We start from the raw sequence: 21,048 nt of genomic DNA, 5'->3' as shown, positions 1-21,048 counted from the left end.
ACCCCCCCCCCCCCCCTCGTTCCTTCTAGGACACAATGACTCGCCGCGAGAACCCAATGCTACTCAGCGGTAGCCGCGACGACAACATTAGTACTGTCGAAATCGAACAAGAGCAGCCCTCGAAAAGGCGACGTCTGAATTCCAATCCTGCTTGTGAAGACATCTTCGGAGACGACGGTCAACCTGACCGGTCAGAGAGCGACTTCGACGAGGAAGAGGCAGATGATGTACACGACCTGTTTGATGATAGCCAACTGGGCATGGGCAAGGTGTCGCACGAGAAAAAAGCGAGACCGAAGCGCAATCCTAAGGGCTACACGACCGAAGGCCAACGCGACTACGTTGTCTTGGATGCACGTGCGAAAGCGGAATCGGCGAATGATGAACGTCGACAGGGTGAGCGAAAGCTAGAAGCACGTCTTACCGTGTAACCGCTCTGATTGACCATGTAATTCCTCCTCGCAGAACTCGCTCGCCAAGTCGAAAAGGTTTGCGAAAAAGGTCAGGCCTCTCCGCATGTTCCGCGGACTCGTTCAACGAAAATTGACGCTGTCGCATTATCCAGCTCTCGAAAAGGCGCCACACGTCGGTTCTGCGTTCCAAGAAGTGCTCAAAGAGGACCATGTCTTGAACGGCCTTGACGAATACCTACCCGGCGCACGATTCGACTCTGCGCAAGCAGTCGCGACCGCCGACCCGAATTCTTCCACTGCCGTTTCGCCTTACGGAATGCAAGTCTGGCAAAGATTAATCCTCGCCCTCGGTAAGGAAGAAGGCAGAGGTGCCGTTCCTTCCGGACTTGCGGCAGCGGCAGTGTACCTGCTCTCCAACCTTGCTCATCGTGGAGGAGGCGGCGCTGAGAGCCCATCTGGTAGCGAACTGCAAGAGGCATGGCAACTAGCCAAGGCAGAAGCTGCGAGGCTCGTCGAGGAAACACTCCCTCCAGGCTCGGATGCCAGACGCAACGCCATTGACGCCATCGAGCGCCAGACCATTGAGTGGTCTGGAAACCTGTTCGACCTTACGTCACACGTATCCAACTATGCGCCCCTCGCGAGCTTGGATCGGACGGGCAGCGCGGCAGGTATTGATGCAGATTCGACATTCACCGCTCGCTTGACGAAGGAGAAAGGGTCCGCAATCTGCGACACGCTCCTATTGAACGCAAACGGCTTCGCGACAAACCCGTACTCGGCCGATACCGTCTCGTCGGCTCTCGTCAGAACGACTCCCGTCGAGGCGATCGATTGCGCAGACGGCAGTGGGGTCGAGCTCCGGGGTCATTGTACGCGCGTTTTCTGGGACACTGCTCTCGCCAGCGATGGCAAATTCAAAAGAGTCCGACAACGGTTTCGTCAGAGTCCAAATCCCGCTTGTATTACCTGGCTTCGCGAACGAGCATGGAACTTACCGCGAAGCGGTCGCGGATCTTGACGCCGTGAGTACAGCGAATCGAATCTTCACCTTGCAGCGAGACATCTTTGCACGGGATCGCTTATCTTGAGCGCTCGTTTATCGCAGCTCGTGACATATACGATAATTCAAGGTGTTGTCAAGGTCACCAACATTGGGCTTTGTTCGCCGATGTGGTGCGCCGGGCATGTCGGCGCTCTCTACTCTATGGCTCGGCGAAATTTGACAAGAGGGCAACTTGCCGTAAACACGCTGCTCTGTCGGAATCTCCTCAAATGCATTGACCTGACATCGCTGCCCCGTATTTTTGTGCAGGACGCTTCCGAAGCTGCATTGCACGCTCTCAGGACAGGCCGAGAGCTCGCCACTGGTATGTGCATCTTCTTCTCCACGACTGTCGCAATGCTAACATCATGTGCGATCGATGTTAGTCGAACGCTCGAATTTTGCGCAATCCGCGATTCCTCGCATTCCTCGCGTACCTCATCCAAAGAGCGCGAGAGACTTCGCAATTTCAGTCAACCAGCTGCGAAGGGACGAGATCGAGCTCCAGGCTTCATTGGATCCCGCCCGCGTCCCTCGAGGTGGCTTCCGCTGTGACTCGCTTCCGCAATGGTTACGAATCTCATTCGCGACCAAGCTAGGAGCTCCGCTTCTCGATGACTGCAACTTTATCGATTTTCAAAATCTCCCGCTTGAAGTGCAAGAGGTCTATGCGCGAAGAGCAAGTCAACAACCCGGCTCGAGTTCCGCGCAAGCGCGACTCGACGGGGTAACGCCTCTCGCGGCATGCGCAAGTATCATGAGCCTGAAGTCCGCGGAAACGCTGCGATCACAGCAATTTGACGATGGACTAGGTGGATTCATGGACGGCTTCGGGAAGAGAATTGCGACTCAGCGGGCGAGACAGCTCGACGACGGATATGGCGGCACAATGAACGGCCTCGAAGCGAGTGCAAAGAAGGGACATGCGACTCTTCGCACGATGCAGCTCGACGACGGACAGGGCGGCACAATGAACGGCCTCGAGGCGGGTTCAAGGAAGGGACATGCAACTCTCCGCACGATGCAGCTCGACGACGGATATGGCGGCACAATGAACGGCCTCGAGGCAAATGCAAGGAAGGGACATGCAACTAAGCGACAACAGGTATTTGACGATGGTCATGGTGCAACGATGAACGGCTCCGAGGCGGTCGCAAGAAAGGCAAATGCAACGAAGCTGGCGAACGAGACTATCAAAATGATTCACCAAGGAGTCAAGGAGTTCAAGTGCCCAGATTGCAGCAAGCTATTCGGGCACAAGGGCAACTGCACGCAACACTGCATTAATGTCCATCCTTACGACAAAGACACTGCTGGGAACTTCGTAATTTACGAACCAACGGATCCACTGGAACCGAGTCACGAACCGACTGATCAACCATTACCGGCAGAGAAGAACTTCCCATGTCCTCATCCGGCCTGCGGGCGAGGGTACACACGGAAGGACAACCTCAATTCGCACATCAAAGTGGCCCACCAAGGAGTCAAGGAGTTCAAGTGCCCAGATTGCAACAAGCTAATCGGGGAGAAGTCCGGCTGCACGCAACACTGCATTGATGTCCATCAGCATGTCAAAGACAGTGCTCGGAACTCTGTGATTCACGGACAGACGAAGAACTTCATATGCCCTCATCCGGCCTGCGGGAAAGCTTTCGCACGGAACGACAGACTCGAATCGCACATCAAAGTGGTTCACGAACAGACGAAGAACTTCATATGCCCTCACCCGGCCTGCGGGCAAGCTTTCGCACGGAACGATAGACTCGAAACGCACATCAAAGTGGTTCACCAAGGGGTCAAGGAGTTCAAGTGCCCAGATTGCAACAAGCTATTCAAGGAGAAGTCCGGCTGCACGCGACACTGCATGATGGTCCATCACTACGACAGAGACAGTGCACGGAACTGTGTGATTGATTTACGAACCGTGTAAGACTAGCGTTTGAAGACAAGTCTTGTTTGTAATGGGGGGGTTTAGGAAACTCTCGGCTTTCTGCTGGCAGTCCAACAACAATGTCTATTTCGAGAGTACAACATGATCTGTACAATTATCTACACCTCAGTCATATTGTCACAGTCAAATTGTCACCACAAAGCTGGTTGAGCGAAGAGAAGTGGAGCGTTCGCTCTCCATTCGATCTACTCTCCTCTCCTTCTTGTTCTCCTGCGTGGTTGAAAGCGTCAATGTCGCCTTCTGCGTCAATGTCGCCGTCTGCGTCAATGTTGCCTTCTAGAAGATCTCGAGGAGGGGGAGCAGCTGCGCCGAGAGGCTGGAGTGGTGTAAAGGAGGAAATTGAAGAAGGAAGTGGAGGAGATAGAGGGCAAGAGTACTTTACCGACATCCCTTCGGCTCGAAATCGCATTCGTCAAGTAGTCATTAATGGGTCGCGTTCGCCAAGTAGTTATTGTGCGACTGCGAAGACACAGACTGGTTCGGATGGAACTGCTGCTTCGGAAGAAGCTGCTGATGGGGGAAGACTTGGTACTGAGGAGGTCGTTGTTGGGCCGAGATCGAGGCCTGGGGCGCGTGTCATGAGTCAGGCGACGCTGGGCAGCGAATCACAGCGCTGCCCAGTAACGCTGCCGACAGTCGGCAGTGAATTTCCACTAACTACGGCGCTCCTCGTTTTGCGGCAACCCATCTCGTCCAAGCATGTCAACTACCAGCGTGAGTGTCCAGCTGCCCTGCTTGTGGATCATGACTCGAAGACTGAGCGTTGCATTGCCGTTATCCAGCCCGCTCCGCGAACGCTCTACGACAAGGTCCGTCTCGCTTCTCGCCTCCACCTGCGCTCTCGCACCCGCACTCGCTGACCCCGCTTGACGGCGTACAGGTCTTTGACAACCATGTCGTGCACATGAGCGAAGATGGCACGGCCATCATGTACATCGACAGGCAAGTCGGCCGAATTCCCCGTCTCTCCCGCACGCAGCATGCCCGCCTCAGCTCGCAGCTCTGGCCGGGGCTCTACCTCCTCGGCCCAACTGTCGACTGAATGCATACCCAGCAGTAGCGACTGACTCGAGTTGGACTTGCCCCCACCCCCGGATAGGCACATTGTGCACGAGGTTACCTCGCCTCAAGCGTTCGAAGGACTCGCCAAAGCCGGTCGCAAGGTTCGCCGAACCGATTGCACCCTCGCCACGGTCGACCACAACGTGTGAGTACCCCTCGCCTACAGGTCTGGTTGCCAGCTCACAACCCTGACATCGCTCCTTTGCATTAGCCCTACATCGAACCGCAAAAGCTACAAAGACTCGGCGTCTTTCATCAAAGAGTGAGCGCTTGCAGTGCACGTCGTGGCGAAATTCGAGAAAAGCTCATGGCAGGTCCCGCGCATCAGGTCCGACTCTCGTCTCCAGGTCATCACTCTCGAGGAGAATGTCAAAAAGTTCGGCGTCAACTTCTTTGGCATGACGGACAAGCGTCAGGGTATCGTCCACGTATGTCGAGATGCACTTTGTCGTTAAGGATCCAGCCGATTAATCTGCTTGTCGACAGGTCATCGGTCCTGAGCAAGGCTTCACTCTGCCTGGTGCAACCATCGTCTGCGGTGACTCTCACACTTCGACTCACGGCGCGTTCGGTGCGCTCGCATTCGGTATCGGAACTTCCGAAGTCGAACATGTTCTCGCAACCCAAACCATCCTTCAGGGCAAGTCGAAGAACATGCGAGTCCAGATCGATGGACCTCTCGCACCCGGAGTCACTTCAAAGGACGTCATGCTCCACGTGATCGGTATGATCGGAACTGCTGGAGGAAACGGTTCGGTCATTGAATTCTGCGGTACGACCATGGATGCGCTCTCGATGGAAGCTCGGTGAGTCGCCCTGTCCGGTTGCCGTCCTGGTGATGCTTGTTCGAGACTGAGATTCGTGCGCCCGTCTTTAGTATGGCCATGGCCAACATGTCGATCGAGGGAGGTGCTCGCGCCGGAATGTTTGCTCCTGACGAGACTACCTTCAAATACCTCAAGGGCAAACCCATGGCCCCCACCGGTGCCGAGTGGGACGCTGCTGTCGAGTACTGGAAGGTGAGCACACTTCTGACCTCTAAAAATATCTCGCAGTAGCAGCCAAATTTACGCGCTTCTGCCCCCTTAGAGTATCCGCTCGGACGAAGGCGCTCACTACGACCGAGTAGTCAAGATCAATGCGGCCGACATCCCTCCCACCGTCACTTGGGGTACTTCTCCCGAAGACACGATCGACATTACGGGCACCGTCCCCCGACCAGAAGACGCCAAGAACGAGGAAGAGAAGGGCAAGATCCAGCGCGCCCTGACCTACATGGGCCTCGAGGGTGGAATGAACGTGCAAGACATCAAAATCACCAACGTAAGCGCTGCATTGAATAGCAAAGCATAGGTACAGCCGATTCGCGACTAAACCGTTCTTTCACCCTAGGTTTTCATCGGCTCGTGCACCAACTCGCGTATCGAGGATCTTCGAGCTGCTGCGAGCGTTGTCAAGGGACGCAAAGTCGCAGAGAACGTGTACGCCATGGTCGTGCCCGGTTCCGGTCTCGTCAAGGAACAGGCCGAGAAGGAGGGACTCGACCGCATCCTGTCTGAAGCCGGATTCGACTGGCGCGAGGCTGGTTGCTCCATGTGCCTCGGCATGAACCCCGATATGCTCACGCCCGGTCAACGCTGCGCCTCGACTTCGAACCGAAACTTTGAGGGTCGTCAAGGACCCGGCGGACGCACGCACTTGATGAGTCCCGCCATGGCTGCCGCTGCCGCCCTCGCAGGTCACCTCGTCGACGTCCGCAAGTACACCCAGACTTCCATCGCCGAACCCACTCCTGCGGTCGACATCGGAGTCGACGCGGATGTCCCTACAACTCAACAACCCGCCGATGCGGTCGACGATGGAGTGTCGCAATCTGCTGCATCCCCAGAGAAGTCTGCGCCCGTGACTTCGGCCGCTGCCGGTATGCCCAAGTTCGAGGTCGTCAAGGGTGTTGCAGCTCCCCTCGAGCGTGCCAACATTGACACGGATCTGATCATCCCTGCACGATTCCTCAAGTGAGTCTGCACCACTTTGAGCTACGTGCCGTCACTCCTGCTGATAGTGCCTGCCCGAATGAATGAATCACAGGACTATCAAGCGAACTGGTCTCGGAGTTTCTCTCTTTGCCGCGCTCCGTTACAACCCGGACGGAAGTGAAAAGCCCGAGTTCATCCTCAACCAGGCGGGATACCGGGACTCGAAGATCCTCGTCGTTTCGGGAGGCAACTTTGGTTGCGGTTCCTCGCGAGAGCACGCTCCCTGGGCTCTTCTCGACTTTGGTATCCGAACGGTGATCGCTTCATCGTTTGCTGACATGTGAGTCTCCGCTCGACTTTCCTATCCGTTTAACGCGCGAGTAGTTGCATAGGTTCTGAATCTTGATGAATGTGCGATCGACAGCTTCAACAACAACATGTACAAGAACGGTTCGCTCCCCGTCGTTCTGTCCGAGGAGCAGATCGCTGTCTTGCTCGAGGACGCCAAGTCGGGACAAGAGATCGCGGTCGACCTGCCGAACCAAGTCGTGCGACGCACGAACGGCCAAGAGTTTGCGTTCGAGGTCGATGCGTTCCGCAAACACTGCCTCGTGAATGGACTCGACGAGATCTCGCTCACACTCGAGAAGGAGGAGTACATTGCTGCGTTCGAGAAGAAGCGAACCGAGGTCTGGCCTTGGTACGATGGCAAGGCGTACAAGGGCAAAGCGTATGTTTCGATTTCTCATAGCCTTCCCTCTCCTGAGCTTGTCGATTCGGCCTCTTCAGGCATTGATTGCTGACTCGATTGAACACGTCTGCAGCCAACAAGCCAAGAAGACCGACTGGTAGAGCGCTTCGTCCTATTCCTGTCGCTCTGCTTGTATTTTTGGAAAACGCACGATACTCTCTCTCCCGCTCTCGTTCCTTGCAGTCTCAATGTCATAAAATCATATTCTTGTCGTCCTCTACTTTCTGGCTTTGTCGGACGAGGGATGGAATGGGTCGTCGCGTGGACCGCTGGACCCCTTGCCGCGCGCTTCAGCCTCAGGCCTGCGCGTCGTGCACGAGTCGGATTCAACTCGACCTTGTCCATCTGTCAACACTGCTCTCCCAACGCTAGATTGCCGGTCGCGCTTCCTCGCTAGTCTGTCAAAACGCGTTCGACCCTTTGAACGCGCAGGACGCACACGCACCGCCAGTACTTTGCGATCCCCGATTGCCCGGTTCACTCAACATTGAGCCCGGCTCGACACTGCTCGACAGTGCCTCCCGTGCATAGCAGATGCCAGCTTCGATCAGATCGGTCAGAGGGTCGAATCCACCTCCGCCCAGCTCGTACCGGGCCCCGCCGTCACCGACTCTCTCGGCAACGACCACCGCTTCTCAAGTCGATCTCGGCGATGCAGGACCTAGCGTGATCATCACGAGGGCTGATGTGAGCACCTCGAATCCGCACCGTCTGATTCAACCCAGGTCGTCCTGACGCGGTCCTTCGCTGACACTTGGCTCCTTCGCCCCCCACACCTTGTCCTTGTCGCCTCACCCTGACGCGTCGCCGGCCCGCGAATAGCTTCGTGACTCGGTCGCTGCGTACGAACAGCTACTCGGATCTGCCAAAGCGTATCGAAATGCGCTGATCGCGCTCTCGGCCGCTTCGACGGGACTCGCAGGCGCACTGGGAGAATGCGCACGGGTGAAAGGAGCCGGTGACAGTGCCGAACACCTCCTCGCTGCGAGTGGAATCCACTATATGGTGGCGAATTCAGGACAGGTGTTGAGCGATACCGTGTACCGGTCGTTCGAAGTACCCCTCATGCACGCGTACGATACGTACGTGCATGACATTGCGACGAGACACGCCGAGTACGAAGCACTCTTGTCGGACAAGACGACCAAGATTCGACAGACTGAAGCAGAGAACCTCCGACTCGGGAAGAAAAAGGTGCAGCTCAATTCCAACTCTTTCCGCTTTTGCGTTCTTTTTCGAGCTAGCACTGACCGATCGTGTCGCGAGATGTGGACAGGCTCGAGACCTCAATTACTTTCGACAAGCGCTCGCTAAACTGACAGAGCAAGTCGCCGAGGTGGACGTGTGCAAGAAGAGTTATTATACCGAAGTGCTTGCTAGCGAGACAGACATGTGGAGTCAGATCGATCACAAGGCAAGCGGCAGACTGGCATAATTTTTTGCTTTGCATTCTGACTCTAGTTTCGGTACCCGTGTGACAGGTGTCATTACTGCTGCGATCGACACTCGACCTGTCGGATCGCCTCGCTTCGAAAGCAACGTCGGATCCCGTGATTGAATCGATGCTCGAAGAACATCCAGATCCGTTCGATTCGTACCGACTCGAGACGGACGAGGCTCGAGACGTGTTCACGGTGCTGCCGCCGATGAACCTGGGCCTCTCTGCCGGGACCTCATCCTCGAGCAAGAAACCGTCAGAGGTGGAACGCGACTCGGTTCGACCAGGACATGACTCACGCACGGCGGCAACGACGGACAGTGTGCCATCGCCGCGAAGAGAGGGCAAGAAAGCGATGACCGTCTCGGAGGTGTTGGGCCTCGGAAACACGTCCGAAGGAGCGACCCCCAAACTAGCGAACGGGACATCACGCAGAGCGACGCAGGATACCACGAACGTTAATGAAGACGATGACGACGATGCAGGTGCATCAGACGATTCCGAATTTCTCGCGGCGAGACCGGCAGCGTCGGAGGAAGCCGCTGCCAATCCAACCGATTCGCCAGCACTTGAAGGTCTCGGCCACGATCCTTTCTCTGAACCATCCCTGACGGAAGAATCGGCACCGTTCGCGCCGCGAATCGAGCCAGTGCGGACAGCCTCGACAGCTACGACAGTTCGACGAGAACGAGAGCATGGCTCGAGACTGTCGCGGGTTTCGGAAGTGGAACCGGTCGAGACGGACCCGATGAGCGGTGACTGGAGTAACCCGATGTACGAGCGGTCACTCAGCTCGGGATTGAGCGGGAGGGACGAATACGAGGGAGAGGTAGGTACTTCGAATGTTCCGCTCGCACTCGATTCTACGAGCTGACGTTCTCGCATGATCGCGCACAGGACGAGCATGGGTGGCGAGGATAGCGTAGCTCTTACATACTGTCGATAGTCTTGTTGCCACGCATATTTCACAAGAGGCCAGAGCCGATCGGACCCGAGGAGGGAGAGAGAGAGAGAGAGGCGCGTACTCGGCGCAGCATGCCATGTGGGTACTGTAGAATATGACCTAGTTCATGGCAGAGCCTGTCACGCGCCGTTTGAGGGTCATGCGGATGAGGCGGGACACGCGAGAGACCGCTTGCGGTGTGGATCGACGAGTGCACGCTGTTCTGCCCCCCTCACAACTACATCTCTACCATGGCAGCTCAGTGAGTGACCTATCCGCGCCGGTAATCCCCACTGTGGATCACTGACCCTCGTGCGCGCTCAGAGCGGTCGTCGACTGGTCTCGCATCACCACCAAACTCGGTTTGGGCAAAGGTCCGTTCCAACTCGCTCTCATCACGTTCCGCATCCATTCCGAGTCGCTCATACGATGCCTGCCGGTGTCTCACAGAGACTCTCGCTCAGCTCAACGCCTTCCGTAGCCGTGCCGCTGCTGCCCGCGTTGCCAACGCCCAGTTCAAGGAGGCCAAGGTCAACATCGACTTTGAACACTACCGATCCGTCCTCAAGAACAAGGACATCGTTGCCGAGGGCGAGAAGATCTTCAAGAGCTTCAAGCCCGTCGACTACGACGTCTCGGCCCAACTCAAGGCCATCTCGGCGTTCGAGGGCAAGGCTGTGAGTTTCGACTTGGTTCCGCTCCCCCTTTGAGCCATCCAACCCGCGCGTACAGTCTCCAATACCCGCTTGTACATGGCCGGAACGCGCGCTCTGAGACGCGGGAGACGCTCCGCCGGTCCTGGGTGTAAACGGTGGAGGCTGTCTCGGGTGCAACGCTCGCTCACTTCTTCGGCACGCATGCTGATCTGCTACGTTCGTCCTCAATTACAGGTCGCCTCGGCCAAGGAGGCTGCCACCAAGATCGAGTCTGAACTCGGCAACCTCAACAGCACCCTCAAGAACATTGAGGATGCCCGTTCGTTCGACGAGCTCACCGTGCGTGCCCCTTGAGGTCGCTTTCAGTCTCGCATGCCTGTGTCACACTGACACTAGATTCGCTGCGACTCACGAATTTCAAACAGCTCGACGACGTTGCCAAGGCGCGTCCCGAGATCACCAAGGCTGTCGAGAACATGGTTGCCAAGGGCAAATGGACTGTCCCCGGTTACACCGAGAGTGAGTCATCTCTGCGTTGCATCCACTACATATCCTTCGTATTGACAAGGCTTCCCGCACTTCTGCAGAGTTCGGAGTAGGTTTTCGATTGCTTGTTCTGTTCTACCCTGATCCATATACTGACGTGCGCTCTCTCGCCTCTTCGCTATCGTCCTCGCTTCACAGAACCTCAGTAAGTCCTCGTGTGTTGTTCTCGTCGCGTGCCGACGACTTACATTCGATTCGTCTCTTCAGGTGCCATTTAGACGGTTTGACAAGAAAAGCAGTAGATTGTTTGAAAAGAGGCTGTTCACTCTCCCTCCCTCGCTTAACTGTTTCTCCGTTGCCTGGGCTTTTCCTCAGTATTTGCGAACCGTGCTGGACGTGTTCGCCTTGTCCGTCTTGTGTTTGGTCCGTGTTGTATTAGTCGGGTCAGTGCGAGCCCCTATCGTCGGGCTGAATGCTGACCTGCAGGGGCATCAAGGTCCCAATCTGCTTCAGTGTTGGGCTGTCGTGTATCCTCGACCAGACCCTGCAGCGAGCGTTTACAAGCACAAGCGGGATGCTCGACGAAATCGCTAAGTAAACTCGGATGCTGCTTTCTTTCGATGCTGCGAGGTCATGATAAGGAACGCCCGCTTGCGTTACGCAAGCGCTACGAGAGATTCGGCGCACGAGTCGGAGCGTGCGCGTTCTCCTGGGATCGCCCGGTCCCCGAGGCCGTACCGCCGCTTTTACGTAAAATCGAAGCACGAGCCCGCCTTGAACTTGCGCGACGGTGTTCGCATTCCTGTAGCCAATCACATAAGCGCACTCGGGGCTTGGTGCATTCAGGGAATAACAGATAATCGTTGAGCATTCGTCATCGTCCGAAAGTGGCCCGTCGATTCGTAAATTTCGAGAAGGCCGATCACGTTCCCACTTTCGGAGCGTGCGCGCCGAGAGAATATGCAAGGTTCGGCCTCCGCTTCCCCCGAAAGTTCTCTCAACCAACCCGCCTCTCCGCTCTTCTCACACTCCTGAACCTTTTGATCCGTACCGCTACAGTAGCCGCGACTTGACCGTCCTCCTCCAGCCTAATCGACAGGCTTCAAGATGGAGCGACCACCTGCATCATCGGCCTCGTCCTCGAGCGATGACCAAACTCGCATCTCACCTCACGAGTCCACGAGCGGGGACAACAAACACGACCAGATCTTCGGAACCAGCTCCGCAGGTCAACAAGCTCCTGCTACGAACCGGAGCAAGACTCGCCTCGACCACTTCTCTCCGGACGGCGAGCTCCAAAGGGTCGTCTCGCGCCAAGAATCGCGCTTGACCGCCACGACGCAAGACCCGTTCCAGGATGACTTTGACTTTGAGAAGCACCTCAAGCAGATCTTGCGCAAGGTAGACGACAAGGGTGTCGCTACCCGCGAAGTCGGAGGTAAGTCTTGGGCGCTATGGACGGACCCCTTTTCCCCTCCGTGAGCCGGCGAGCCTTCCGAGAATCCGATCTGACAATTCGCATTGGTGCTTCCAGTCACGTTCAAGGATCTGACTGTCACGGGAGAGGGCAGCGGTCTGGCATACAACACTTCGCTGACGGGCGGCCTCACGGCCATCACTCGCCTTCCCAAAGCGATCGCCGCGTTGCGCCATCCCAAACACAAGACGATCCTCAACTCGTTCACCGGCACAGTCCGTCCAGGAGAGATGCTGCTCGTGCTCGGCCGACCGGGAAGCGGTTGCACCTCTTTCCTGAAAACCCTTGCGAACGAGACCGATGGATTCTCGGGCGTCAAAGGCACGGTTTCGTACGACGGTATTGCGCCCAAGACCATGCACAAGCAATTCAAGGGAGATGTCGCATATCTGCCCGAAGGTCAGTCTCTCTCTCATGTCGCAGAACATCTTGGTGTTCGAGGGACTGATGCGGTTTGTATGAACCGACTCTAGACGATGCGCATATGCCGTTCCTGACGGTCAACCAGACTCTCACGTTCGCTGCTGCGACGCGTGCTCCCGCGAAAGACGGCCGCATCAAGGGAAGGAAGGAGACGGTCGAAGGCCGTCGCGATGTTCTTGCCTCGCTCCTCGGTCTCAAGCACACCTACAACACCAAAGTCGGTAACGACTTTGTGCGTGGTGTCTCTGGTGGAGAACGCAAGCGAGTCTCGATTGCCGAGCTGTTGACGACCGGTATGCCCACTGAGCTCGTACGACCAGGCAGAGAAGTTCGACTGACGCTGTATTTCCCTGATCGACAGGCTGCCGTATTGGATGTCACGACAACTCTACTCGCGGTCTCGATGCCTCGACTGCGCTCGAGTACGCCCGCGCACTTCGTATCGCAACGGATATCGCCAACATCACCACTGTTCTCTCGATTTACCAAGTGGGTTTCTTCGAGGCTCTTCAATCGAACTTCTCCCACCTGCTGACCCGTGCGTCGTGTTGTCTATAGGCTGGCGAGCAATTGTACCAGCTTTTCGACAAGGTTTGCGTCATCTACGATGGTCGCATGGTCTACTACGGTCCCATGAGCGAGGCAGTCGCATACTTCAAGGAGATGGGCTGGGAACCTCAACCCCGTCAGACTTCGGCCGATTTCCTCGTTGCCTGCACGGACCCGAAGGGTCGCTTCCAACGCAAAGACGTTCAAGGCCGCGTTCCGCAAACGGCGGACGAGTTTGCCGAGTACTGGGCCAAGAGTCAACTCGGCAAACGCAACATCGAGATGACCGAGGAGCAGCTTCGCGTGTTCGTTCCGGGCGAGAACAGCGACAAGGTTGAGGCCTACCGCACATCCGCACAGGCCGAACATGTCAAGCGCGCCAGTCCCAAATCGCCGTACCTCATCTCGTACCCGTACGTATTCGGCTGCTTCACTGTCAGCTCGTCCCGCTGACCGCGTTTCGCTCGTACAGTATGATGGCTCGTCTCGCCATGGTCCGTCGATACCAGATGCAGATGGGAGATATCGCAACCCTTGCGATCGTCACTATCGCTGCAATCTTCCAGGCCCTCATCATCGGTTCCGTCTACTACCCTCTTCCCGACAGCACTGCCGGATTCTTCTCGCGTGGTGGTGTCATGTTCTTTGCTAGTGAGTCCACATCTTTCGGTACAGAGATGAGCGGGACCCTCATATTGTCAACTGTCTGCAGTTCTCTACAACTCGTTCACCGGTATGGCCGAGATTACGACCTCGTATTCGCAACGCCCGATTCTAGTCCGCCAGCGAAGCTTTGCCATGTTGCGACCTTCGGCTGATATGCTTGCTCGTGAGTCGAGAATCGTTATTGCACTCTGAGCTGCACTGCTGAGACCTCCATTCATTCCATTCAGTCACCTTGGTCGATCTTCCATTCAAGTTTATCACAACAGTTGTCTTTGATGTAAGCTCTGATTCTCTTTTCCAGGCAAGTCGTCCACCGCTGACGATCTGGTATCGCAGATCATCCTGTACTTCCTGGCCGGACTGCAACCGAGTGCAAGCCAGTTCTTCGTCTTCCTGCTTTTCACCTTTATCGTCAACTTGACCATGTGAGTCGTTCGTGCCAAAACAATGTCGGAACCCATGTCGGTGACTAACTCGGTTTGTTTCCGTGATCAGGCTTGCATTCTTCCGCATGCTCGCCGCCATCAACCGTCACGAGGCCAATGCCACCATGATGGCCGGTCTCGGAGTCTTGATTGTTGCGATCTACACTGGGTACGTCTCGCATTCTGAACCGCAAAGCTGCTGAGTGGCTCACACCCCTCTACTGCGCGACAGATATGCGATCCCGCGCCCTTCGATGAAAGTCTGGTTCCGTTGGCTGTCTTATGCTCAACCGATTCCGTTCGGTTTCGAAGCGATCATGACCAACGAATGTGAGCATTCCTTGCAGCGAGCGTCTCTATTTTTGACAATGCTGACCCGACTACCTGCTCTACAGTCCGCACGCTCAGGGTACCTTGTTCCCAGCTCGTACCTGCCGGAGCCGCCTATGCCGGAATCGCCGCTGAGAACCAAGCTTGTGCGACTGCCGGAGGCATCGCTGGCACCAACCTCGTCTCGGGATCGGCTTACCTGCTCGACCAATACGGCTACAAATGGTCTCACACTTGGCGCAAGTAAGCTTCTCCCGTTTTTGAGCTTAAATCCCTTCCTTTTATCCTCGATCGCCACGGAGCAGTCCCGAAACTTGAGCGTACGAGGAGGCTAGGACTCCAGGGGATCGTCCTATTGTGGCGAGGTAAACAGATTCAGGGAAACACTGGCGAGGCGGGCACAGCTGTCGGACAGCTTCGTGCAAAACAGGAAGCTGATTCATTCGTCACGCTGAACCAGTCTTGGCTTCGTGTTTTGCTACTATGCCTTCTTCCTCGCCATCGCCCTCATTGCGACCGAATACCAGAAGGACGAAGCCGCTTCAGGCGGTGTCATGATCTTCAAGCGTGGACATGCTCCTCCGGAGCTCGTCGCTGCCATCGAAGCGCCTGGAGCCGCACACGACGAGGAGAACCAGACCGAGAACCCGGAAGCTCTGAACGAAGTCTCGGAAGAGGAGAAAAACAAGGCCGCCGACACTCTTCGTGCTGCTACCGATATTTTCACCTGGAGGAACGTCAACTACGATATCACCATCAAAGGCGAACCGAGGAGGTTGCTCAGTGACGTATCCGGCTATGTCGTACCCGGCAAGATGACGGCCCTCATGGGTGAATCTGGCGCTGGAAAAACGTGAGGTGTTGCGCTTCAATTACGTTTCGCGAGCTGTTGTACTGACGATATTCCAATGCAGCACTCTCCTCAACGTTCTCGCTCAGCGTGTCGACATGGGTATCGTTACTGGCGACATGCTCGTCAACGGCAAACCTCTTCCCGTCTCTTTCCAACGTCAAACCGGTTACTGTCAACAGCAAGACACTCACATGGCCACAACTACCGTACGCGAAGCGCTTGTCTTCTCGGCTCTGCTCAGGCAGAACCGCGACGTTCCGAAAGCCGAAAAACTCGCCTACGTCGAGGAGATCATCAAGCTACTCGAGATGGAATCCTACGCCGAGGCCCTCGTCGGAGAAGTCGGTATGGGACTCAACGTCGAGCAGCGCAAGCGACTCACGATTGGTGTCGAGCTCGCGGCGAAGCCTGCACTCCTCGTCTTCCTCGACGAGCCCACCTCTGGTCTCGACTCGCAATCGTCTTGGTCCATCATGCTCCTCTTGCGCAAACTCGCCGATCACGGACAAGCGATCCTTGCGACCATCCATCAACCTTCGTCCGAGTTGTTCCAGACTTTCGATCGCCTCTTGCTTCTGCAAAAGGGAGGAAAGACTGTCTACTTCGGCGATCTCGGCAAGAACTCTTCGACGCTCATTGAATACTTCCACGCTCGCACGGACAAGAGATGTTCCGACAGTGACAACCCAGCTGAATGTAAGCATGTCTTTTAGGGCACGTGGGAGCGCAAAGCTGATCTCTAGCGATTTTGTGCCGATCTTTGCAGACATCCTCGACGCGATTGGAGCCGGAGCATCTGCCAAAGCCGACAAGGACTGGTACCAAATGTGGAACGAATCCGAGGAAGCGAAGCGAATCCAGGAGAACATTGACCGGTTCCATGCCGAGAAGGAGAACGAGGAGTCTGCCGCAGACAAGACTCCCGACTCGGGTCGCAACTTTGCCTCGTCGCGCATGACGCAGCTCCGCGTTGTCACGACTCGAGTCTTCCAGCACTACAACCGCGACCCTACCTGTGAGTCTGGCTAACGCGCTCAAATGCCCCTCGCGACGAGACTCATTCCTGTGTGCGCTACAGATGTCGTCTCGAAGTTCATGCTCAACATTTTTGCCGGTCTCTTCATTGGATTCTCGTTCTGGAAATCGCCCGACGACCTTTCCGGTCTCCAGAACCGCCTGTTCGCCGTGTTCATGGCTGTCGTTCTCGCCGCTCCGCTCGCGCAGCAGCTGCAGCCTAAGTTCCTCGGTCTGCGCCAGCTGTACACCGCTCGTGAGAAGCCTTCGAGGATGTACCACTGGTCTGTCCTCATCTTCTCGTCGGTCGTCGTCGAGATGCCGTTCAACATCCTTGCGTAAGCTCATCAGTCTGCTCTCGAGCTATTTTGACGCGTGGCTGACCTTCGCGCTTGATCGAATACAGCGGTACTCTGTTCTTCGTCTGTTGGTACTGGACCGTTGGGCTGCCGAGCGGCGCGAACCGAGCTGGTTACGCCTACTTCGTTTACGCCATCCTCTTTGAGCTCTACTACGCTTCATTGTGCGTTGACCTTCTTCCAAATCTTTCACTCCCGCCTCGTATACTGACGAAGGAGTTTACGTCGTCGATCGTAGTGCCCAATTCGTCGCATCCTTCTCGCCGAACGCAATGGCAGCTTCCGTGCTCTACTCTTCGTTCTTCTCGTTCGTCATCATTTTCAACGGTGTCGTCCAGCCGGTCTCGCAATTGCCGTACTTCTGGTCGAGCTGGATGGTGAGTTTTCTGCTCCTTCGCATTCTTCCTCATTGGCAGCAAGCTGAACCCGGGTCTGCGTTGTACTTGTGCAGTACCACCTCACTCCGTTCACGTACCTCATCGAGGCTCTCGTGTCGAACGCGCTTGGAGGCGTTGCAATCCGATGCAAGCAGGACCAGTTCCAGATCGTGAACCCTCCTGCCGGCGAGCAATGTGTCCAGTGGATGCAACCCTACACCCAGACCGCTGGTGGCTACGCCGAGGTTCTTCAGAACGGACAATGCGGCTTCTGCACGTACTCGACTGGAGACCAGTTCCTGGCGACCGTCGGCATGTCGTACTCGCACAGATGGCGCGATGTCGGCTTCCTCTGCGCTGTGAGTCGCGTCTTGTCCCCGTTCTGAATCAGCGAGAGCGAAACGTGCTGACCAATTTGTTTGTGTCTACCAGTACATCTTGTTCAACTTTGCGATGGTCTTTGTCTGCACTTGGCTGTACAGCGAAGTGCACTGGGCCAGCTTGTTCTCGAAAAAGAACAAGGTCAAGAAGGCCAACAAGGAAAAGGAGACGCAGCATTCCGAAAAGTGATAGGTGGATTCCTTCAGTACCCTATATAGACAGTCCAATCAGTATCACTATAATCGTTCCTACTACTACCGTGACTTTCCCTGTCAGCTTCCGATTCACTTTCCCTGTTCTACGCATTCTGCAATCGTTTCAGCTGTACCTTGCTTTCCTTTGCCTATTTCGAAATGGATCCGGATCGCTAGGCCTTACGAATCGTCGACTGCAGGGAAGGTGTATGGAAGTAAGCATGCGATGGATGCGTCGAGATGAGCTTGACTACGTAGGAGCAATGCGCGCAGAGCTCGCTTTTCCTCGATCGAGGCTGTTCTCGCCCATTCCGAGGAACGTCACATGCGCGGTCAATCCTTCTGCTGACTGCGAGTGGACCGACTGCCGACGCAAGTGGACTGATGTCGAGGCCGCGGAGACGCGCGGTCGTACGAGGTGCCAGCTTAGCTGCACGTGACCGCTTTTTGCTTCGTTCCGTTGCTGGTACGGAAGCGCTACTCGACATAATCTCATTGTACTTCGACTGCATAGTAGCGCCCGTCCGAGATGAATTGAGAGCCAAATTATGGAGGACAAAATCGCGCGCTCGCAAGTCCGTCACAGGAAGGGTCTCGCCCAAACCACGGCGGTCGTCCACGTACTCGGCTCGTAGGACCGGCTTGCGAGAAGCAACACAAAGCCCGCTTCGCCCAGTGCACGGTACCTGGCCGCCTCGCTTTGCGACAGCTCGACACGTTGATCTGATCGGAATCTTGGGAATCTCGCCTTCAACGCTGATCGAGGAACCCGATCTTGACGCTCGCCCACGCGATATTTACGACCATGCTGCATCGCCGGAGACAAGACGTCGACCCGCGTGCGAATCCGACCTCGGCGCACTCTTCTCGCCCTTCGTCTTCCCAGCTCTTCAACAGCTCCGCATCGTCTAAATCGACCACTCGCCGTACGCTGTACATCATTGCTGGAGTGTGCGGACTGTTCTTCGTCCTGCACCTCCTCGCGACACCTTCGTCCACTTCGTCGTCGTACGGTCGAGGTCGCTCGTTGCCTGGCTTTGGCAGCCGGAGCGGGTTCGCCGCCTCGCGCAGGACAGATGCACTCGTGCGAAATGCCCGCAAGCAGCGAGCGGCTGCGGCCATCTCGCACGGCGGCAACGGCGGGTACGGCCCGGCCAACTTTAGCGAACCGCCGCCGTTCACGTTTTGCCCGACGTTCGGAGCTGGCGACGAACTGGGAGCCGTGTACGGACGGGAAGCGATCCTCAAGACGAGGGCACATGTGGGCAGCTCGGAGCGCGTGCGCCGGGTGATCAAGCGCGCGATGGCAGGGCTGCCAATCACGATCGGAGTCCTCGGAGGCAGTGTCAGTAGTTGCCATGGTCTCGACGCGACGCAAGCACACCCGCTTGGAAACCCTGTCGGCCCAAACTGTTACCCGCATCGAATCTTTTCGTGGCTCAACGACGTCTTCCCTCACCCCGCGAATGAGCTGACCAATGGTGCTCGTGAGTCCTCGACTTATTTTCTCGACGCTGCGCTGTAGAATGCACTGGTTGACGCACGCTTGTATTTGCGCAGTGCGCCGTACCGGTACATCATACTTTGGCTTCTGCTCCGACATGCATCTCCCCGATCGCGTCGACCTTGTCATTGTCGAGTTTGACACTGAAGATCCCCAGTGAGTGCTCACTTCGTTGGATCGATGTCTGAAAAACCTTGTGTGCAGCGCTCATCGGCTTCGTCTGTCTGCAGTGACCCGACTACCTTGTCGACCACCGATCTTCTTGTGCGGTCTCTCCTGCTCCGACCCGATCAACCCGCGGTCATCCTGCTCGGTCACTTCTCGCCTCAGATTCAAGGTGAACGAGGTTTCGCTGGCCCTGAAGTGTGGCACAGTGCTGTAGCCCAATTCTACGATGTCGTCCATCTGAGGTAAGCTCTCGTGTCGCGTCTCTCATCATCGGCAGCTTTGCGACAGAGCTGACCACTCGTAAAATGGTCTGATCAGTGTCAAGGGTTTGCTCTACGAGGAGTACCTGTTGAACCCGCAGAAAGTTCGGACGTCCTACTTCCTCGACCCTATCCTTGCAAATTCGAAGGGTCACGAGATCCTCGCCGACACCCTCATCTCGTACCTCGAGTCGGAAATCTGCCAAGTGTGGGATGCTGCCGCATTGGAGACGGACCTCGCAGTCCTCGTCGGGAACAACCAGCCGATTTCGCCCTTGAACCTCGGCGACGACTACCCTTCGCTCTTGTCGGGCAAAGGCTTGAGAAAGGCCTCTGATGCTGGAGTCGATGGTGATGACGCCGATGGCAAATCGGGTCGAGCTCGATCATCGTTCCTACGCATTCCTCCGTTCCGGATCACCGACAAGCCGCACGAGCTCGCGCACTTCCGCGAGATCAAACCGCACTGCGCGTCTGCGAACGACTTGATCAACCCGCTCCCGAGTTCCGTGTTTGCCGGTTCGGGATGGAACCCAGTCGCGCCTCGACCCGATGACGAGGACGAGACGCACTACTGGTACACGGACATGCCCGGGTCGTTGCTCAAGGTGCCGATCAAGTGTGGCGCGGGAGACATTGCCGTGTACTACCTGAAAGGTCCCGAGGCGGATGGATGGGGTACCGTGTTGTGCTGGGTCGATGACAATGTTGAAGGTGCAGTCGAGCTCAAGGGTAGCTGGGACCGGGAGTACGGTCAACCTACGTAAGCTTTCTTGCTCGGTATCGCGCGTCGTGCTCGGAAACCCCAGATTGACCCGCTCTTCGCTCGTGTAGGGTCACTCAAATCGACCAGGGCGTGACTAAAGGACCTCACTACGTCGTGTGTGAGCTGCAAGGTCAGCCTGGAATCGACCACGCCAGGTTCAAGTTGTTTGGAGTCTTTGCTACCTAGCTTGGAAGGAAAGGTAATTACCGGGAGGAGGAAAAGGACGAGAGGAAAATCAATCAACAATGTAGGCGGGAACGGAGGGAGAGAGGCAAGTTATGCTTGGAAAGAGGTGCATCAGGCCGCATCGCATTCGACATTGTTTGGTTTCTATGCTGTGTGTTTGTTTTGTTTTGTTTGTGCCACTCATCATCCTCGCTCGGTCTTCTTCGGCGGGATATCACGCGTGTCTGTTTTCTTGCTTCTTTCTGTTTGCGTTCTTCCTATCCCGACACGTCCTCCTCTAGTCGGATCTGGCTCTTTTCTAGATTATATTGATACCATTTTCCGCTTCGCTACTCGCACGGCATGAAGCGCGAATGGAGAGGATGCGCTCTCTAACGGAATGGCAACCAAGAAGA

General features: G+C 56.2%; 5 protein-coding genes across 5 annotated transcripts; all 5 read left to right on the top strand.

Moving 5' to 3' along the window:
• Positions 1-56: 56 nt before the first annotated feature.
• On the top strand, positions 57-3,056 carry JCM15063_000933 (uncharacterized protein; the record flags this gene model as incomplete). The annotated part of the gene is made up of 7 exons (XM_076680429.1): positions 57-396; positions 466-501; positions 566-1,261; positions 1,320-1,438; positions 1,729-1,783; positions 1,845-2,955; positions 3,026-3,056. The coding sequence occupies 7 exons, from the start codon at positions 57-59 to the stop codon at positions 3,054-3,056; spliced, it is 2,388 nt and encodes a 795-aa protein (XP_076532494.1).
• Positions 3,057-4,108: 1,052 nt separating this feature from the next.
• LEU1 (3-isopropylmalate dehydratase LEU1) lies at positions 4,109-7,299 on the top strand (the record flags this gene model as incomplete). The annotated part of the gene is made up of 13 exons (XM_076680428.1): positions 4,109-4,123; positions 4,192-4,218; positions 4,290-4,351; positions 4,509-4,616; positions 4,683-4,733; positions 4,800-4,899; positions 4,958-5,277; positions 5,349-5,490; positions 5,561-5,794; positions 5,864-6,486; positions 6,560-6,787; positions 6,872-7,177; positions 7,272-7,299. The coding sequence occupies 13 exons, from the start codon at positions 4,109-4,111 to the stop codon at positions 7,297-7,299; spliced, it is 2,244 nt and encodes a 747-aa protein (XP_076532493.1).
• A 433-nt stretch (positions 7,300-7,732) lies between these two features.
• IVY1 (Ivy1p) lies at positions 7,733-9,557 on the top strand (the record flags this gene model as incomplete). Its single annotated transcript, XM_076680427.1, has 5 exons — positions 7,733-7,885; positions 8,021-8,392; positions 8,475-8,612; positions 8,680-9,465; positions 9,534-9,557. The coding sequence occupies 5 exons, from the start codon at positions 7,733-7,735 to the stop codon at positions 9,555-9,557; spliced, it is 1,473 nt and encodes a 490-aa protein (XP_076532492.1).
• A 273-nt stretch (positions 9,558-9,830) lies between these two features.
• JCM15063_000930 (uncharacterized protein) lies at positions 9,831-17,764 on the top strand (the record flags this gene model as incomplete). The annotated part of the gene is made up of 25 exons (XM_076680426.1): positions 9,831-9,841; positions 9,904-9,953; positions 10,030-10,256; positions 10,470-10,574; positions 10,661-10,754; positions 11,821-12,159; positions 12,256-12,597; positions 12,672-12,914; positions 12,983-13,110; positions 13,180-13,583; positions 13,643-13,821; positions 13,883-13,999; positions 14,064-14,113; positions 14,173-14,261; positions 14,332-14,430; positions 14,494-14,591; positions 14,657-14,834; positions 15,052-15,444; positions 15,506-16,140; positions 16,211-16,459; positions 16,523-16,796; positions 16,865-16,981; positions 17,056-17,194; positions 17,269-17,553; positions 17,627-17,764. The coding sequence occupies 25 exons, from the start codon at positions 9,831-9,833 to the stop codon at positions 17,762-17,764; spliced, it is 4,983 nt and encodes a 1,660-aa protein (XP_076532491.1).
• Positions 17,765-18,574: 810 nt separating this feature from the next.
• On the top strand, positions 18,575-20,653 carry JCM15063_000929 (SGNH/GDSL hydrolase family protein; the record flags this gene model as incomplete). Its single annotated transcript, XM_076680425.1, has 5 exons — positions 18,575-19,256; positions 19,330-19,429; positions 19,504-19,683; positions 19,760-20,464; positions 20,536-20,653. The coding sequence occupies 5 exons, from the start codon at positions 18,575-18,577 to the stop codon at positions 20,651-20,653; spliced, it is 1,785 nt and encodes a 594-aa protein (XP_076532490.1).
• Positions 20,654-21,048: the final 395 nt, after the last annotated feature.

This window comes from Sporobolomyces koalae (genome assembly GCF_050403365.1).
Source record: "Sporobolomyces koalae JCM15063 DNA, S_koalae_JCM15063T_v1_ctg37, whole genome shotgun sequence".
Taxonomy (NCBI): Eukaryota; Fungi; Basidiomycota; class Microbotryomycetes; order Sporidiobolales; family Sporidiobolaceae; genus Sporobolomyces; species Sporobolomyces koalae.
This window is presented reverse-complemented; position numbering and strand designations above follow the sequence as displayed.